This window comes from Melanostigma gelatinosum (assembly GCF_949748355.1).
Source record: "Melanostigma gelatinosum genome assembly, chromosome: 8".
NCBI classification, from domain to species: domain Eukaryota; kingdom Metazoa; phylum Chordata; class Actinopteri; order Perciformes; family Zoarcidae; genus Melanostigma; species Melanostigma gelatinosum.
The window spans coordinates 9,934,933-9,952,334 of record NC_136641.1 but is presented as its reverse complement, the minus strand read 5'-3'; the positions used below and the strand labels follow the sequence as shown (position 1 = coordinate 9,952,334).

Genomic DNA, 17,402 nt, shown 5'->3' with positions numbered 1-17,402 from the left:
GCTGCCAGTAAACATAAGAAACGCCTTCAGAATTGTATTTGGGCAAGTTGAGCACCAGTCACCCCTCTTCTCATTGCTCTGGACTCGTGCAGTATTCAATGTGAACTATACATATTTGGTGGAAATGTACAACTTTAAATTCATCACAAGGTATGAGGTTTCTGATTCCACTAGTTTCCAATCTCAAACGTCAAGTTGTGATACGTCATTACTTCGTATGCTGGGAAGTGACTGGCAGGGGGTTTGCATTAAACTGTGAAAATCTTCTACAGCTGTAACAAGACTTCCTTTAGCCTTCAGAGTGTCAGGCAGGATTAATTCTCCGGGATTTCAAACCTTTACACCGACTACATTACAAGCAATTACCAGCTGTGAAAACCGACACACTGGCGTGTTTACGCAGCATGATCACTGATAGTTAATGCACAATTAATCCATTACATGCCTCATTATGACACAGAGGCATATGAATGGAATGAATATGTGAGTAGTTCTCCACTGACGGATCACTAACCTCTCTGTGCGAACTGTCCATCAGCACCCCGAAGGTGCCCAGTCTCTGGCACTGACAGCGGACATGGGAGGTGTTCCTGTACACCACCATGCAGTCCCTGACTGTCCAGCAGCCTCCTATCTCATACCTGCAGAGAGAGAGAGAGAGAGAGACAAGACGGTTAATCGTAAAAGGTCAATTGTAACAGATGTGCGGACACAAAGACATGAACACACTATCTGTATGATATGTTGCCGCTTGTGTGTGAAGCAAGGAACGCATGCCCTCTGCTGTCAGTGGGCATACACCTGTGTGTTGCTGTGTGTGTGTGTGTGTGTGTGTGTGGCACTGAGTAAAAAGGGAACACACTACATTGCAGTTTGAATTTTGTGATTCAGGTGCGGGTCCTCATATGAACAGTGGTACCCCCTCTGTGAATTTAAAAATGTACAGGTTTTGTTTCTGTGTCACTTAACTACCATTTCACTTCACGTTTAAGGTCCACGTCACAGCACTACTTCCGTTAATGAACCTGTTTCGCAGCAGACATGTTGACAGTTATGACCGGAAACACACGGGTGTAATTAATTGCATCGATGACTGCATTCCATAAAGTTGAGCCCTGATATTGAGCGCGCTGGCTGTCTGACACGGCTTACTTGGAAACTTTATGCAAGTGAATCATCTTTATTGTTATTGGTTCCACCTCTGCTTTTCCTACTGTGACAGGTCTGCAAAAACAAAAGTGTATAATACGGGTGGCTGCCATAAGTCCAGCGCAAGAAAGTCTAAAGGCAGACGGTGCATATATTTCATACTTAAAAGCAAAACTCAAACTCCTCCAATTGAGATAATATTGTCAGATATATTTTCCACATTATAAAGCTACAGAATTTCAAAACATGGCACCACATGTAAATGTCTCCATAATGCATTAAAATTATACATATAGCCATATATCATAATATATTACACAATAGTATGTATATACAGTATGTACAGTGTAAAGTCATTGTATTGCATTTGTTTTAACAGCATCAATACAATGTGAAGCATCATATAATACCGCAAGCTAAATGACAATAACCAGCCCTACTGCCCTGATTGATTTGTGTGTGTGTGTGTGTGTGTGTGTGTGTGTGAATATATGAACCAGTGTAATCTGTACTCACTGGTTGCTGTGGTTCCACTGCACACACAGTGGCTTGCTGCGATTGGCTGTCTCCAGGAGCTTGAACTCAAGCAGGATGGGCTGGTCCAAGTGCCCACCCACAAACGTCTGGTTGTTGTAGACAGAGATACTGACTACTGGGGAGTTCATTACCGGGTGTCTGGGCAGCCTGAGGGAGAGAGAGAGAGAGAGAGAGCGCAGAGTTACCATGCTTCTCCTAAATAAGACAGAAAGCAGAGTTTGATGTCTTGGTTAGGACAGTAAAAAAGGCGAAGACAAGGTGAGCAGAGGCGGTGCGCTAGACAAGAGCTAAATGACTGTTCATTGACATCGACTGAAGAGGGGGAGAGCGATGGGAGGAGAGTTGAGAGAGAAAGAGAGCTACCGTGAGAGAAGGTAGAGGAAAAAAACAGATGTAAGGAAGGTGATATTGGAACTAATGCTGAAGCTAATAGTCAATCAACTTTTAATCGACTGACAGAAACTTCAGAGGCCACAATTTTGATGATGAATACACCGTTTTCCCACCAGATATTTGAAATTGTCGTAGTAGGAAGAGCACAGGTGCGTTCAATAACATTACCAATCGGTGCATTCAGACGGGTGGCTCACTGGAGTAGCATACTGGGACACTTAATGCGACTGAGCCATCGTTATTGTTATCAATTTCACCTGTTCTTCTTATTATGACAAGAAAAAAAAACTGCTGTGAAAAAGGTCCATTCATTGTTTTATTACGGAATTCATCGAGCAAAAATGCCATTTCTAATTCCAGCTTCTGAAATGTGAGGATTTGCTGCTTTTTCGTCCTTTGGGGATGGCCAGAAAAAATGAGCAATTTGGAGATGTCACCATGGCCTTTTCCTATTCTTTTTTTATGAAATCCTGGCAAGTTGCTGTTTACATTTAACGATAAAGATACAGAGTGCAGAATGTGTTTCTAATGATGTGATGCTCCTGTTGTATAAAAGTAATTGTGGTTCACTGCTTGCTGCAGAATAAAGGAGACATGGGAAATCCCGATTCTACAGCCAGCATGTTTCCTTCCTTTCTGCTGTTGTCGGATCTTTATTGTTCTGAGTGTGATTGATTCCCACCTCACTCCTCGTCGGTCTGTGTGGTACTTGGGAGGGAGGGCGCCGCCCAGACTGCGATAGATCAGCAAGATAACGATGGTGATGGGCTGCTCTGGCATTGAAACAGTGCGTCTGGCTGCAGTGTATTCTCCCGTCTGATTGGCTGAGATACTGACAGGGGCCACAGCAGCGTTCTGAGGGGCCGAGGCTGAAATGGAGAAGTCTGTGTCAGTATGTTTCTCTTAGTTTCGGCCGCTTACACTGTCAAGCATTTAATTCGATGTCTGTTCTTACGCTCTTTCTCTGTCCGCTCCTTCTCTTTCCAGTTGTGTTGTTGTTGCTGTCGTTGTGGCACCAGGGCAGCAGGGGGGAGTATCACATGGGTGTTGGGGTCCCACAAAGCCTGGCCGCGAAACAGGGTGGTGTGGTAACGTGGGAAACGCCGCCGCACGTGGGTTTGGTTCTCCACGCGGTCGAGGTTCATGACTGACAAACAAACAGGAGCAGTAAACGCACATGAACACACATCATTTCATACAATGTAGGTGGCGGTTAACCTTCAATCAATACTTCCCTTAAATGCCCGCGGAAGATGCTATTTATTGAATAAAGTGCAGACTCTTACAAAGAATGAGTCACTGCTGCTGAGTTATCATTCACATTTAGTTTCTTTACTAAATACAAGGTCAGCAAGTTGAAAGGGATTTTTACATCACGCTTTCACTACTCCCACCAGGAGAACTGCGAAAGGGAGGCTATATTTCCACTGGAAGGACAGCATCCTTTATGCTGTTACTAATGTATTGTTGCTCAGGGTTGCAGCTATAACGGCACATTTGAAACCTTAATCAACAGTTGATAAAAACCATTCAGTACACACCATGTTTAAATTGGTCCAAAGCTACACAAGCAAGAAAGGGTTCTTTCAGCTTTCTGACAGCTGGAAACCATGAAAATAATGTCAAACTTTGCCAATTTTACTCAAATTAGGTGAAGGGTAATTATGCTCTTGTTAATTAAAAAAATTAACTAATTGTGTACCTCTGCTCTACTTTGTTATTTTTATTTTTTGGGTTTTGTATATTCTGTGTATGTACGTTGAGAGCAACGTAAAAACCAGTCAAATTCCTTGTATGCACACGGATACATGGTCAATAAAGCTGATTTCCCTTCTTACATACAATACAATACAAGGGGAAACCTGAACCACCTGTGTCAATAAACCAATTGAATCTCTGTGGATTTAGGACTGTGTAAACCCAATACAGACTCCACGAACACACACACACACACACACACACACACACACACACACACAGGACCAGAGGAGCTGTAATATTATGGGAAATGAGGTGGCGAATGAGGTGGAGGAAGTACATAGTCAATGTGGAGTGTTCAATAATGAGTGAACACTTGACCAACCAAACATAAGTGGAACAGCACTCAATACTGAGAGAGGAGAGACATCACTCAATATAACAGACGTGTGTTATGTCTGTGTGTGTGTGTGTGTGTGTATTTGTGTGTGGAGGTAGACTGTCTGACTGACTGTTTTTCTGATTTTAAGTCTGTAATGACAATTTTGATGGCGAAACAAATGGTTTATTGGTGAAATAAAATAGAAGATTTGGCATTTTAATGATAAAAAAACGAGAGAAAAATAAAGTATATTGGAAGCTAACAGATGGGTGTGTGTCAGGTCCATCCGTATCTTTATCAACGTTATTCATTCCATCCCTTTTAGCTGAGAGCATCAACTGTCTGTCTGTGTGTGTGTGTGTATCAACTGTCTGTGTGTGTGTGTGTGTGTATCAACTGTCTGTGTGTGTGTGTATGTGTGTGTGTATCAACTGTCTGTGTGTGTGTGTGTGTGTGTGTGTGTGTGTGTGTGTAGGAGTGTGAACGTTGGCTGCATTTCTTATTCCTTCTGCTTTCACTGCCGCTAATTCTATGCTCCCCGTCTGGGAATGAGCATCACGCTGTCAGTTTTAGATGATCTAACAGCGTTTTGGATGTAATCCAAAGGCAAAGCATGAACAGTTAAGTAAGAGAGAGATGAGAGTCACATAGAATAGAAATAAAAGCAGGCAATTCATATTGGCCAAGGCAGGTAAGCCTATTTCATATTTTCGGCAGGTCTGGGATTAACTGTGCTGCCAAACAGCACTGGAAGAAGCTGGTGAGGCAAGATTCACTCGATGGTAACTTTGATGAGTTTCATGAGTTTCGGTTGGATGGTATTTTCTAGGAATCCAATCAGTGTGTGTAGCTCAGAGCATTAACTGAGTGTGAAATTCATTGTCTGGCTTCATCCCTGTCAGAGCTGCTGCTCTTGTTGCTATTTCAACACCTTGTTGTTGCATGTGGCACGCATTTTTGAACAGTATTTTCAACACTGCTAAAGTGACATAAAAATGTGGAAAAGAGCAAAACGCACAAGTGACAGGATGCCAGAAACTAAATGACACAGGGCACATGGCCAAACCTGCAGATGTATAGGACATGTGCTGTAAGAGAGAAAGAGAATGTGTGTGATCATGTGTGTGTTTGGCATCTGTAAATCTAAATTATGTACGGCGGAAAGTGCTACAGTGCTTCGGGGTTTGTGTGTGTGTGTGCTGAAAGCTTTAACTGGTGTGTGTGTGTGTGTGTGTGTGTGTGTGGGGGGGGAGTGTGAAATTCATCTCTCTGTCCTGCTGCCAGCGCTCTGGCCGTGCCATCATCATTTGCATTCGCGCTCTTCATCTCCCGCTTCACACTGAGTCATTCTAGCTGATTTCACAGCAGCGATGTACAGTATTATGAGAAGACCGCTGCAAAGATTTTATTACTGTCTTAGTCTCTTATATTGGGTCTGAGTAGGGATAAGCTTTTGTATTATGCCTGAGTGTGTGTGTGTGTGTCTCTGTGTGTGTGTGTAATCTTTCTGAACTCACTTATGTTTGGAGCAACCAGCGCCACAGGGTTGAGGTAGGTGAGCTTCATGTTCTGGGCCAGAATCTGGGCGTACTGCTCCAGCAGCTCCGTCAGCTCGGCCGGCCCGCCGCCCGGGATGTGGTTCTGACTCTGAGCGAGAGCCCGCCAGAGCCCAGAGGTACCGGGGCCCAACAGCACACTGCAGCCCCGCACAATGTTCTGCAAGCAGCAGAAAGAACAATCAATAAAAAAAAAGCGAACTAGAAACAAAACATGTCTTTTTGGCCATCGAACCCATCTACAAGAAGAAATCGAGTGAGGTCTTCAGGTATTTGTTTCAGTTGGGCAAATTCTTTCATGTCAGCTCGTGTTGGCACTGTTTCATGCTGTCCGGAGACCAAGACAAGCATTTGGCACAAACTTGTGTTTGTTACTCATGTTGGTGGAGGAGACGAGACGTCTGATGTAAGCCTCATAGTCGAGCCTTTTGTCAGGCTGCTGTGACCAGGACCACGAGAACATTGAAAACAGAACTTAAAAATAACATCCAAACAAGTCTAGACTTCAATTATAGTTGTGTTTTCCTTGCTTTTCTTGTAATTTATTGTGACTCTGGATGGAAACCTATAGATATGTCTAGACTACACGGCCTTGCAAAATGTTTTGAACAAAGAGTCATATCAGAGATCGAGAGAGAGACAGAGAGAGAGAAAGATAGAGAGAGACAGACAGATATAAAGAGAGACACACACACACACACACACACACACACACACACATACAGAGAGACAGAGAGACAGAGAGATAGGAAAAGTGCTTAATATGATTCTTGCAGTCTGACTACGCAGTCCCACATAAAGAATACACAAGAAAACGTCAAACAAACAAGGAAAACATTATACAGTGGAGTATAGGAAGAACGTGGTGAATTGTAGAGGAGAGAGAAGTCGGAAACAGGGATTGCGGAAGAATAAGTGGCAAGTAGAAAACCGTAAAAGAGAATTTCAGAGAGACAAAATGGATGATCACAACAGACAGATGCTAAAAGATCCAATCCAACCTTTGTACTGATTTGTTACAGGTTACAGAAGGTCAACAACACCGGTATGAACAAATGTTTCTCAGAACAAACCCGTGCTTCCTGAGTTCTTAATTAAAAAGCACATTAAACAGTCCAGTTTCCATTAATGGCTTCCTCTCATCATATGGTCTTATTTAGAGAAAATCCGGAACTGAAACACATTACAATATTAAAAACAAGACAATAGAGGAACAATGTGATGGTGGATCTTAACCTTCACAACCGCATCAGGCTGTACACTGCAAGCGCTCATATGGTCTGTATTTATCTGTTGAAAACAAAAAAAGGGGGAAAAAACAATGGAGGCTAACAAAAGGACAGAGACGCGAAGAGTCAGCAGATGACAGGATTACAGGGAGAGAAGGAGGCACAGAGGCAGCACGGACGACAGGTTGGAACATCACGCTAACGCCAGCCTGATCAGTTCAACAAACGATGTGCAACACGTTCTCACATCCACACTACTTTGAATATTTTCTTTCACATGAGCCATTCAAATGAATTCCCTTCTCTTCTCAACCGTCATTTACGCTGCAGAGAACTCACGATGAGGAACCATTACATCACCGACGTGTTGGGAACATTGCGACATTCATTGGTGCCATAATGGACGTCAGATGTTTTAATGAACATAGATAGAACATGTCATATCCCAATTTCTCTCCCTTATTTGAACACATTTTTGCTGTGTGCTTGACGCGACACGAGCTCTATCTGGAGGTGCAGCAGTCTCCGGATGGGTTTGATCACAGCTTGAACATGAAGGATTTATTCCCTCCACTCACCGCTTCATTCCTGTGGTGAGAACCCTCTCAGCCTCCCTTTGTTCCTCCTGCAGCCACTGGCCCTGTTACTATAGTAACTACCTGTTCGTCAGGCCTAATAGCTGCTGTTTAAAGTCAGGTCTCAAGTATTTCCACATAAATTGTATTTATTTATTTTTTTATATTTTATGTTAAACACACTGTTACCAGTGGCCATACCTCTGATTTACTGTCAGGTGAAGTGGGGAAAGTGAAATGTCGTGACATGAAAGGAAAAATGTTTTAATTTCACTCACTATAGGATGCCATTAATGCCACGGCTGTGTTGCTATAGCAACTGTCCTTTTTTCTAGCCAAAGATGATGCATTGATCACATGAAGCGATGTACTGTATGATGCGTGAGGCTCCAACTGTGCTCATGTTCATTTGACATTGGCAATGAATGACTTATGAGACATAAACCAATTCAACATTGGTTGTTCAGTCAGTGCGCTTTGTGTGCACAGACTCCTGCGGGACTATTTCTTCTTATTGGATCTTATGATTAAGGAGTCGGCCTCTAACGGGTGCTGTAAGTAAAGAAACACTGGTACAGAACGACATCCAAAGTGTGCATGTGGTAATTCAGCGTGTGCAACAAGTGTATTGAACCGGATAAAGGTGAGTGCTTTTTATGTTATCGGTCACCTCGGAGGGAAAAGATACACTCTTCTACCTTTTACCCACTGAATGTACAGCAGTACAAGATGTGATGCGACGGCTACACCTCCTGCCATGAAGCAGGAGGAGTTCTTAGTCCTCATAGAAACACAGTGACGGTCACCGGCACCATCAATGCAAAAACAATACCTTTCATTCTTTGTGTTTTGGAAAGAAAACAGATTGAGTATGCAGGAATAAAATCTTCAAATATTTTTGGATATAATTACAAAAAGACATTGTTTGATTCTCACGATGCTACACTCACTCAGTTTCTATAGCAACTGTTCTTAGTTGTAATGGCAGCATGCATGATCTCAGGGTGGGGCTACTTCTGCTACAGTTCTCATCAGGTGGCTAAATTCTCCCTGTCATCATAAATGATCAAATGCTTCCACAACTGTAGAAAAATGTGAGAGACAAAATACTGCTTTCTAACTGCCCACCATGGCCCCGTTCTCAATGAATCACCTCCCGGCTGCATCTCATCACTGTTACTGCTGCTTCTAATACTACCGCTGCTAGCGGTGTAAGAATATATCCATCCTGTGTCGTGTAGCAACGTGTATCAATGTGTGCTTGAATGACAGGAACTAAAGTGGGACTAATTCAATTTCACCAAGATTTGATATTAGAGAACACTGCAAACAATGGGTGTTAATGAGTCGTTCAACACGAGTGTTTTGCTGTGAATAAACTATAATAGATTATATATGTTCTATGTTTGATGATGGCTGATATTTACTTGGCATTTATCTCTATTGTTGCATATTATATCTTGCATATATTGTGAATTTCGCATCTTTGCCGTGCTTAGTTTTTCCTGACTGTCTCTACAGACCAGGGGTTAGGCAACCTCAGGCATGTGTGGCACCTTAACCAATGGCAGACTGGCAATACGTATTTTGGAAATGTTGAGGTGCCGTCTCATCCTCACGCCAAATGACATCTTTCGCAGCCTATCTGCAGTTCGATTTTGATGTGGTGTGATAATTAAACTTCAGTGTTTATATGGCACACTGATTAACAAGAAAATAAAACAAATATCTGAAAGGTCCACCGTTGCTTCATACACTGTGTCTTTAACTTGTAGTCCTTCATACCCAAGACTACAATACCCCTAATGTGTAGTCACACAAGTCGAGTTATGTTCCTTTAACCCTTTGTGCTGCTGCATTCACTTGCTTCCTGTTCTTGACTTGAAGAAGGTCTCTGACCAAAAGCAGAGAGATTTTTGCACAGATTTGTGTGTGCGTGCGGATGCTTCTTTTCACTGCCCAAGATAGGATATTCAAATTCTCTCCATGAATGAAAATAAATACACTGCCGTCAGCATGTCAATTTCGCATTACTGTTTTCATAGTGACATGCAATTTGCAATTACTGACACATGAGCCAGTAAATTGAAAAAGTAGTTGAAGGGGCTAAGAGAGGGGTTTTACTTTATGATGTATGGGACGACTGATTTATTGTTGGCTGACATGTGTTGGCTAAATATCCATATCTAAATGATATGGAGATGTCTGTTAGCGCCTTTATGTCAAAACGCCAGCAAGCTAAAATGATTCTGTCTCAGCTCCTGCATCTTCAGCTGAAGCACTCGTATCAGGTAAGACGAGACTCAGTTCATTTGGGGAGATGACATGTTACTGTCACTGCATCGCCATAGCAGATACATGACCTCTTACTCATATTTGTGGTTTAAATGTGAGCATTTTTAATCATCAAAACATCAATTTATGGACAATTTTGACAATTTCTGACATCTTTCTCACGCTCTTAGTAGTGTTTGTTGTGTAAAATCATTTCCCCAATAATCTCTGGCTGTGGTCGAAAAAGTCAAAGGAAACACGTCCTTCGTCTTTTCCCAACCACTTTCTCCTCGACCTCGATGGAAAACGCCATGAAGTCACGGAAAGTTGTGAGAATCCATTAGGATTTAGGAAAAGACCACCACAGTGCTTCGAGAATCCGACTGCATTTACACCAGGCTACGGATGTTTGTTTTTTTATGCAACTTAGTGTATAACGCATCAGAACTAAATACAGTGACAAAATCACTGCGGTGCAGTTAAAGTAAGGACTCCTGTCAGAACAGAATCACACTTTCTAAGAATGCGACGTTATTGCAGAACAAATGGTGCGTCGCTTTAAATGTTGCTGGCGCAGTCATTTCGTAAAAGATGGTCCAGTGTGCTCTATGCTCAAGAAGATAATAAAGAAAGCATTGAAGCACCTTTCCTGAGCATTTAGAGAATACGACCAGCTCTTATCATGGCTGTCACTTTGATCCTTTCAGGTTATTTAACTCAGTTAGGAAGCTTCCTAAGCTAAAAAAAAAACGATTGAACTGCAGCCTTTGTTTCCTGTCAAAATAAGAGTGCTGTCGTCCACTCTTTACCCAAAGGTGTATCTTGAAGTGAATCATAACAGCCAACAAACAGCCCTTGTTAACTGTATGCCACTGCAAGAAACTCTGAGAGCTTTCGCTGTACGTCTGCCCCGACTACTCGCTGCTCTCACACTTCTACAGAAACGTATAAACAAACGTCAGAGAAAAGCACACACAGAGTCCGTGTTTGGGAAAAAAAATGAAAATGAGTCAAAAGGATAATCGAGTCACGTGTTCTTCACTTTACCTCATTGTAATGCGCATCCTGAGTAGCGGTGAGTCCGAAGCCGCTCTGTTGGTTCTCGAAGGTCAGGAGGCGGGACAGCAGCCGCTCAGCGATCTGCAAGTCGTTGCCGTAGAGTCGGTCGGTTGCCTCTGTGACGTCACGGAGCTGGTGGGCAAGTTTCTTCTCCATGATGGTGTTCAGTTCGGTCTCATTACGCTCCAGAGAATCAAGCTAAATATGGAGACAGCGATAAAACATGAAAAGTTAAGCTATCAACTTTTTACCATGTATTTTAGAATTACTGGAATTTAATATTACAATTATATATGCACAGCAACACTACAGCATGTCTGTAAGAGGTATTGGATTGGATCTGTAGTTCATTAAAACTTGCTTACACATATAAAATATCTGCATTTACTTATTTAGTTGCAAGTGCTTTGTTGGAATTAGGGTATTATGTCCTACTGAACCTTTTTACTACGACAAGTTTAATGGGTCCAAAAGCTTCTGTGCATTGATGCCACAAAATACAATGAAATCCCATTGTTCTAAAAAAAAAAAAAAAAAAGAGACAGACTCCTGCAATGGAAGTTTTGAATTTACAAGTTGAGATCCAACAACCAACAGAGGGCTTTCAGAACAGTTTGAAACTGGAAACTGTTACAGAAGGTAACAGATGCAATCGTTCGAACAAAGTGAAAGCCTTCATCAGCAAGGGCGCATCTTAGATTTGGCCTGGATTCAGCACTTTTCGAGGTAAGTTTTTGGGACCCTTGGAGACATGTGTTTAAAGGTATTAGTGGTATTACTCTACGTACAGCAGCATTGAGCTCCACAAATGGAGGTGAGGTGCAGTTGTAAAGGTCTGGCTCCAGCCACCCTCTCTCCGCATCACAGTGTCTGATGGCGGCACCTGCGAGGAGGAGAAACAGGAAGATGTTTCTCAAGGACGTGGCGGATGTATAAATGAATCATGCCAAAGTGTCTGAGTGTGTACGGACCGACAGAGCCTTTGGGACAGGGCACTGCTGCAGGAAGGTTGAACTTGGTCCGAGGCCACCAGATCCCCTGAGTGATGGTCTTGGGACATCCATCATAAATGACTGCAGAGAGGAAGAACCTTATTTAAAAGCATCCTTATCATTTGATGAACTTTTTAAATTAAAAACATAACAAAAAGTCACTAACGATGTGGAAATGTTTTTCTTTTGACTTGACACACGCAGAGAAGTGAATGAAAAGGAAAGTGAGAGAATAAAATCGCAGAAAGGATATGAAAGGAGATAATTGCAAAATGGAAAGTGGAAAGTGACAAAGCTCCACCAAAGAGAAGAAAAGGATACATCGACTTAACTGGCAGATGAAGATGAATATAATTAAGAGTTTCTTTGTTATTGTATGCTTGGACAGGTTTGTTCGACAAACATGCCAATTTTGAAAGACAGAACAAAAGAAGAAACCGAAATCCTATGATTACACAGTGATGATTAATGATGGTGGAAGTTCAGTATTGCATCTTTATTTCCTTTCATGTCTGTTTGTATCTATGGATAATTTACTGGTTTGAAAGCCGTCTTGAAAATTATACATTGTCCTTAAATTACACACAACACAGTTCTCTGTACGACTGGCAAAGGGATAATTCGACTGAAGAAGGTAACAAATGATGTGGTCTATTGTTGCCGAACAACACCGACAAAGTGTTAATATTAAATCCATCTTTGCAAACTATTGTTCAAATATTGTCAATCATTTGGTTCTTTTTTCAATGACCCACAAAGGTGCTGCGAGATGGCGACATGTTTGTATCCATTAAAATAAAGTAGTCGGTGGAAATAGTAATTTCACAAATGTTTCAGTCCCTGAGCCAAAAAGACAAATAATCTCACCTCCCACGAGGCAACGTGCTGTTTCTGAATGAACGATGTCGCCCTCTGTTGTGTATATTACAGTCATTTTAAAACCAAAATGTCTGCAACAAAGAATAAAAGCATTCTCACCATCACAGCCTGAGTTTGTGACCTCAGCGAAGGGGCTGTCACATATGTTGCACTGGCGACCAATCACGCCGGGCCGGCACTGGCACTGGCCTGTCTCTGGGTCACACGACCGCGAGAAGGAACCCACCGGGTAGCAGTCACATGGCAGGCAGGTGTCAGAGCCCCGCAGATGGTAGTGAAACTCCTAAACGTACACACACACACACACACACACACACACACACACTCATTAGGCCTTATTAGGCACACAGACGAAACTCAGTCAGACGCAGGCAAAATGTCACAGTGCCAAGAATAGTGTCAGCGATTATATCACCACATGCATGAGGGCAAGATGTATACAATGACACAAAAACATGTCTGGAGGGGTTCTTTAAGGAAACTTTCTAAACACCAAACACATTATTATCTCAGCCGGCAGCAGCTTTATGTTGCATTTCAAGTTGAATTTCACAAGTAATCTGCTGTTGCTTTACGATCTAAAACATAGAAACACTGTAAAACCTAATGCAGATTTGTGTGTGTGTAAATGAAAACATGATTATATTGTAAGCATGAAAAACAGAAAAAAAAAGGCTTTTATTTCAAGCTTAATTTTTCAGAAAATCAAGATCAAGGAGCCAAAGGGAACAGGACATCGTGAGGTTAAATACTTTGTTCAAAGGCAATATTAGAGATTAAAGATTAGGGTCAAAAACTCAGATTAAGGACAGGATAACACAGGGTTAAATATGTTGGCTATACACAAACAATAAACACACTCACACATTGACACAAGGCAGGAACAGCAGGTCTGTAATCATTCAATAGCTGCTGTCCAACAGCTCTGTAATACGACGAATAACTCTAAAAATCTAAAAATCTGATGATCTACAGCTGAAATTACAAAATAAATGTTTGTAGACTTTACAACTTTAGCAAAATCCGCATTCGATCCAAAAACGACTGAAAGTTGCGATGTGTGTGTGTGTGTGTGTGTCTCCTGGTTACCTTGCAGTGACAGTGTCCGCTGGTCTTGTTACAGTCTGGGTCGAAGCCTTTATTGGTGTCACAGTGACACGGTCCACAGGTCGGAGATCCCCACCAACCCCTGGGACACTGGTGATCAATCCTACACACACACACACACACACACACACACACACAGAGACACACAAACAAACAAACAAACAAACAGGTACAATCAGCAACACAAGGAGGGAGAATCAGTATGGAAAAAGTTCTAAAGTGTCAAAAACTTTTAATTTGAACCATCTGTCATTCTGACTTCTAACTAAGGACAAACTAACTCATGAGTTTGAAACAGAGATTAAAGAGAGATACTGTGAGTGAGAAAAGGAGAGAGGGAGGAAGCAAAGAGAGGGATCAAATATTAATAGTGAAAGATGCGGGCAGAAACTAGAGAGATCATAAGAGCAAGGCAGTTTGAGAGGCCAGCAAGACAAGAGTGAAAATAATATGCACTTAGCATATGCTGAGTCACAGACAGTCACTGTTACTATCGAAGATATGAAGAATGATGTTTAAGCAAAAAATAAACTTGAGCTAATAATTCACCTTAAAACCAACGTTTTCTGAACTGCTGAAGTTAAAACACACCTCCGATTTTATGGCTCCGGTTTACCGTCACTCAGCTCTTCTCTTTGCTCACATCTCATTTAGTATAATGTGCTCTGCGTCTGTTCTCAGTGTCAAATGGATCACCGAGGAGACGCACGCCTTTCACAGTCAGCGCAGATTCCCGTGCGCGTGGCTTTATTGCTCCTTACGGGGAGTTTAGATGAGGTAATTCAGATATCAGCGATGTTAATAGAATATTCGCATCGACTGCATTTCTCCAGAGATTATTTTCGTTACATCTCCCGACTTTTCCAAATGAAGCGTCTCTCCCTGCTGTGTATTCTTGGCTTTTAAAAGCACTCCAATTAGCTGGTTTTACAGGCAGCATGAAGAGATTTTAGACCCAGTTGACGTGCCACAGGTAAACTGGAGCTCAAATGTTGAGTCGATTGTGTGTGTACCTGTGTTGGCAGTACTGCCCGTAGTTGTTGTCTCCACAGTCACAGCTGTATCCGTGGGAAGAGCTGGGCTTCCTGTGGCACTGCGCCTCGTTTTCACATGGATTCAGATGGCAAGCATCAGTGCAGCCTCTCCCATAGTAACCTGAGGGAGAGAGAGAGTTTCCCATTCGTCGTGGTTGGAGCAACGGACCTGTTGACCGTCTTGTATGAGCAGCACAGGGGCTTATCGTATGTGGTGTCTTTGACTTTGGGGTGGTAAGAGTGTACTGTCTTCTGTCTTCTGGGAGACACTTCCCTCTGATTTCTGTGCGAAGGTATGGTCTCCACATTGTAGACAATGTTTTGTGCGATTATTCCATGTGTGCTATGTGTTTGAAGGAAATGTCCACCACGAAAGAGAGGGAGGATTCATTTTATTAGAGATGCTCTGAAGCAAAGTACAAGCACTTACATTTGAGTACTTGCCAATACCGAGTCTCGATATGAGTACTTAATAATACCGTCACAGTTGTAAGAATTACTTTGAAATGATGTGATATTTTCATCAGATGTTCCTCACTTTCTGACTCTAACAAATTAAATGGACAACACCGGTATCGGTGCCTCCCTAAATTTTACAACCACCCTACAAGTCAAATTCAAACACCACCTCGCCATCCTGTCTTCTACAAAATATGTTTACATTGAACTTTACCGATGTAATCGTAATCTACATGGATTACGTTCACCGGCAATTTACATCATTTTTATCCAGGAAGTTTGACATTCTTATAACTTAAATGCACAGAAATGCACAGAATGTACAGAATCTTCGTAGGGAAGATGTTTGGACGAACAAATGTCAGGACTTTGACACTAGAGACCCGATTTCTCATCTTGTTGGGTTTAGGGTACTAAAAGAACTTAAGTTTAGTGAAAGGTTGGTTTTGGTTAATTATTAGAAAAGTGTCATGTCTTGTGACTCAAATCAGCAATAACTTTTTCACCAAAACCACAATCTTTCTGTAACCTTTACCCAATGATTTGAGTTGCCTAAACAGAACAGATATGCTTTAGATGCCTGGGACAAAAACAACAACAAATAACAAACCTTTTTTAAACTTAACTCTTAATTAAAACACTTGATTTGAAACCACGTTTTATGGTAAGAACATGACTACGTGACCTAAATATCAGATCGATATTCAAGTCTTTTACCACTGGAAATAATGCATACAATAATTGGGCACAGCAAATATGACAGAGGCGCAGGCATTCACGATGTCCCCGCAAAACGTCCCTTGTATGTACAATCATGAAATGAGAGCACAACACAACAACTATCGAAATCTAAATATGCAGAATGTCCCTCTATTTCCCATCCACCTACCAGGAATAATAACCCGTCAGTTCACTGGTACACATCTCAAACATCAACCGGCGATTGTCACGCGCGAGACTTTTCCGACCCACTCCGACTGGGCCAACTAATGGAAAACAAGCCACAGCTGTGCATTACAATGCTGCCATTCACTCAGAATGAAACGTAACGTAATGCTGCCTCTGAAAGAAAATTACCACCACCGCTCTTGAAAAGTAATTTTAAAAAACATGTTCACTTTCCGCTGCAAATAACACAAACAAGTACAATTTCAGCACTAAGCAAATATAGCACTTATCACGGTGAACTACATGCAAAAAGAGGATTTTCTACTGCAATTTGTTTTAAGTCATGAATTAAAAAACGATTCAGAAAAGGAGGACGAAATGAATGTTTGTCGACTGTAAAAGGAATAAATTATATAGCAAGGTGAGGTTGGACAGAATATAACGAGACCCATTCATGAAACGTTGACACCGATTTTCGAAGCACAAATATGGTTTGAGTGTGATCTGTTCATATTTTCTGACATCTAAAATGCCAAAGACAACATGTAAACTCAAGCAGCACATTTACCTATTACAAAATAGTATGAATTATAACTTTATATCGAATAGTTGTTCATGTCATTTATCAAGCGTTTCAGTGGCTTGTTGTCATTTGTTATCATAGATTGGTTGTCAGTGTCAAGAGGGTGTGTCTTACGTAATATGAGGCTGGAGACGAGAGGTGTGGACGAATGATACAGGTGCGCTTGCAGAGCAGATTGTATTTTGCAATTTTCAACTGGAACCGTGACGGAAAAAATACATCACAACCCTCATTCCCTGAAGGATTTTGGTTTAGTTTCTGTCTGTGTCTATTTAAAAACCTAACTGAACAGAAACAAACAGAGCTCAGTGCAGCATAGTCGCCAAAATGAGAGCAGGACCGGAGCGGGGCCAGTCGAGTGGACACTGTGGGGAACGAGTGAAGCATGAGCAGGAGGCTAACTGAGCTCAACTCCAGCAGGTAAAGCCTGAGACCTTTTCTTGTGAGGCATTTAGATATGTCGTAGCCTGTTAGTAGCTAGAGATATAATGCTCAGTGGTAATCAAAGCCTCTAAAACTAATCATTTTACCAGTCGCAAAAATATCCTGGTTTCAAATCCTCAAAATGTTTATATATCTGGACTATATCTGGACTGTCGGTTGGACAC

At 41.8% G+C, this 17,402-nt stretch overlaps 1 protein-coding gene across 1 annotated transcript in view; it reads right to left on the bottom strand.

The window, feature by feature from the left end:
- The window catches only part of celsr3 (cadherin, EGF LAG seven-pass G-type receptor 3), a gene marked incomplete at both ends in the record, with an annotated part of 90,164 nt that overhangs the window by 14,452 nt on the left and 58,310 nt on the right, over positions 1-17,402 (bottom strand). The window contains 11 exons of the mRNA XM_079274376.1: positions 515-641; positions 1,666-1,833; positions 2,762-2,948; positions 3,035-3,226; positions 5,677-5,875; positions 10,841-11,050; positions 11,641-11,735; positions 11,824-11,925; positions 12,823-13,006; positions 13,813-13,933; positions 14,844-14,985. Coding sequence (XP_079130502.1) covers positions 515-641; positions 1,666-1,833; positions 2,762-2,948; positions 3,035-3,226; positions 5,677-5,875; positions 10,841-11,050; positions 11,641-11,735; positions 11,824-11,925; positions 12,823-13,006; positions 13,813-13,933; positions 14,844-14,985 — 1,727 coding nt within the window. The remainder of the gene's footprint in view (positions 1-514; positions 642-1,665; positions 1,834-2,761; positions 2,949-3,034; positions 3,227-5,676; positions 5,876-10,840; positions 11,051-11,640; positions 11,736-11,823; positions 11,926-12,822; positions 13,007-13,812; positions 13,934-14,843; positions 14,986-17,402) is intronic.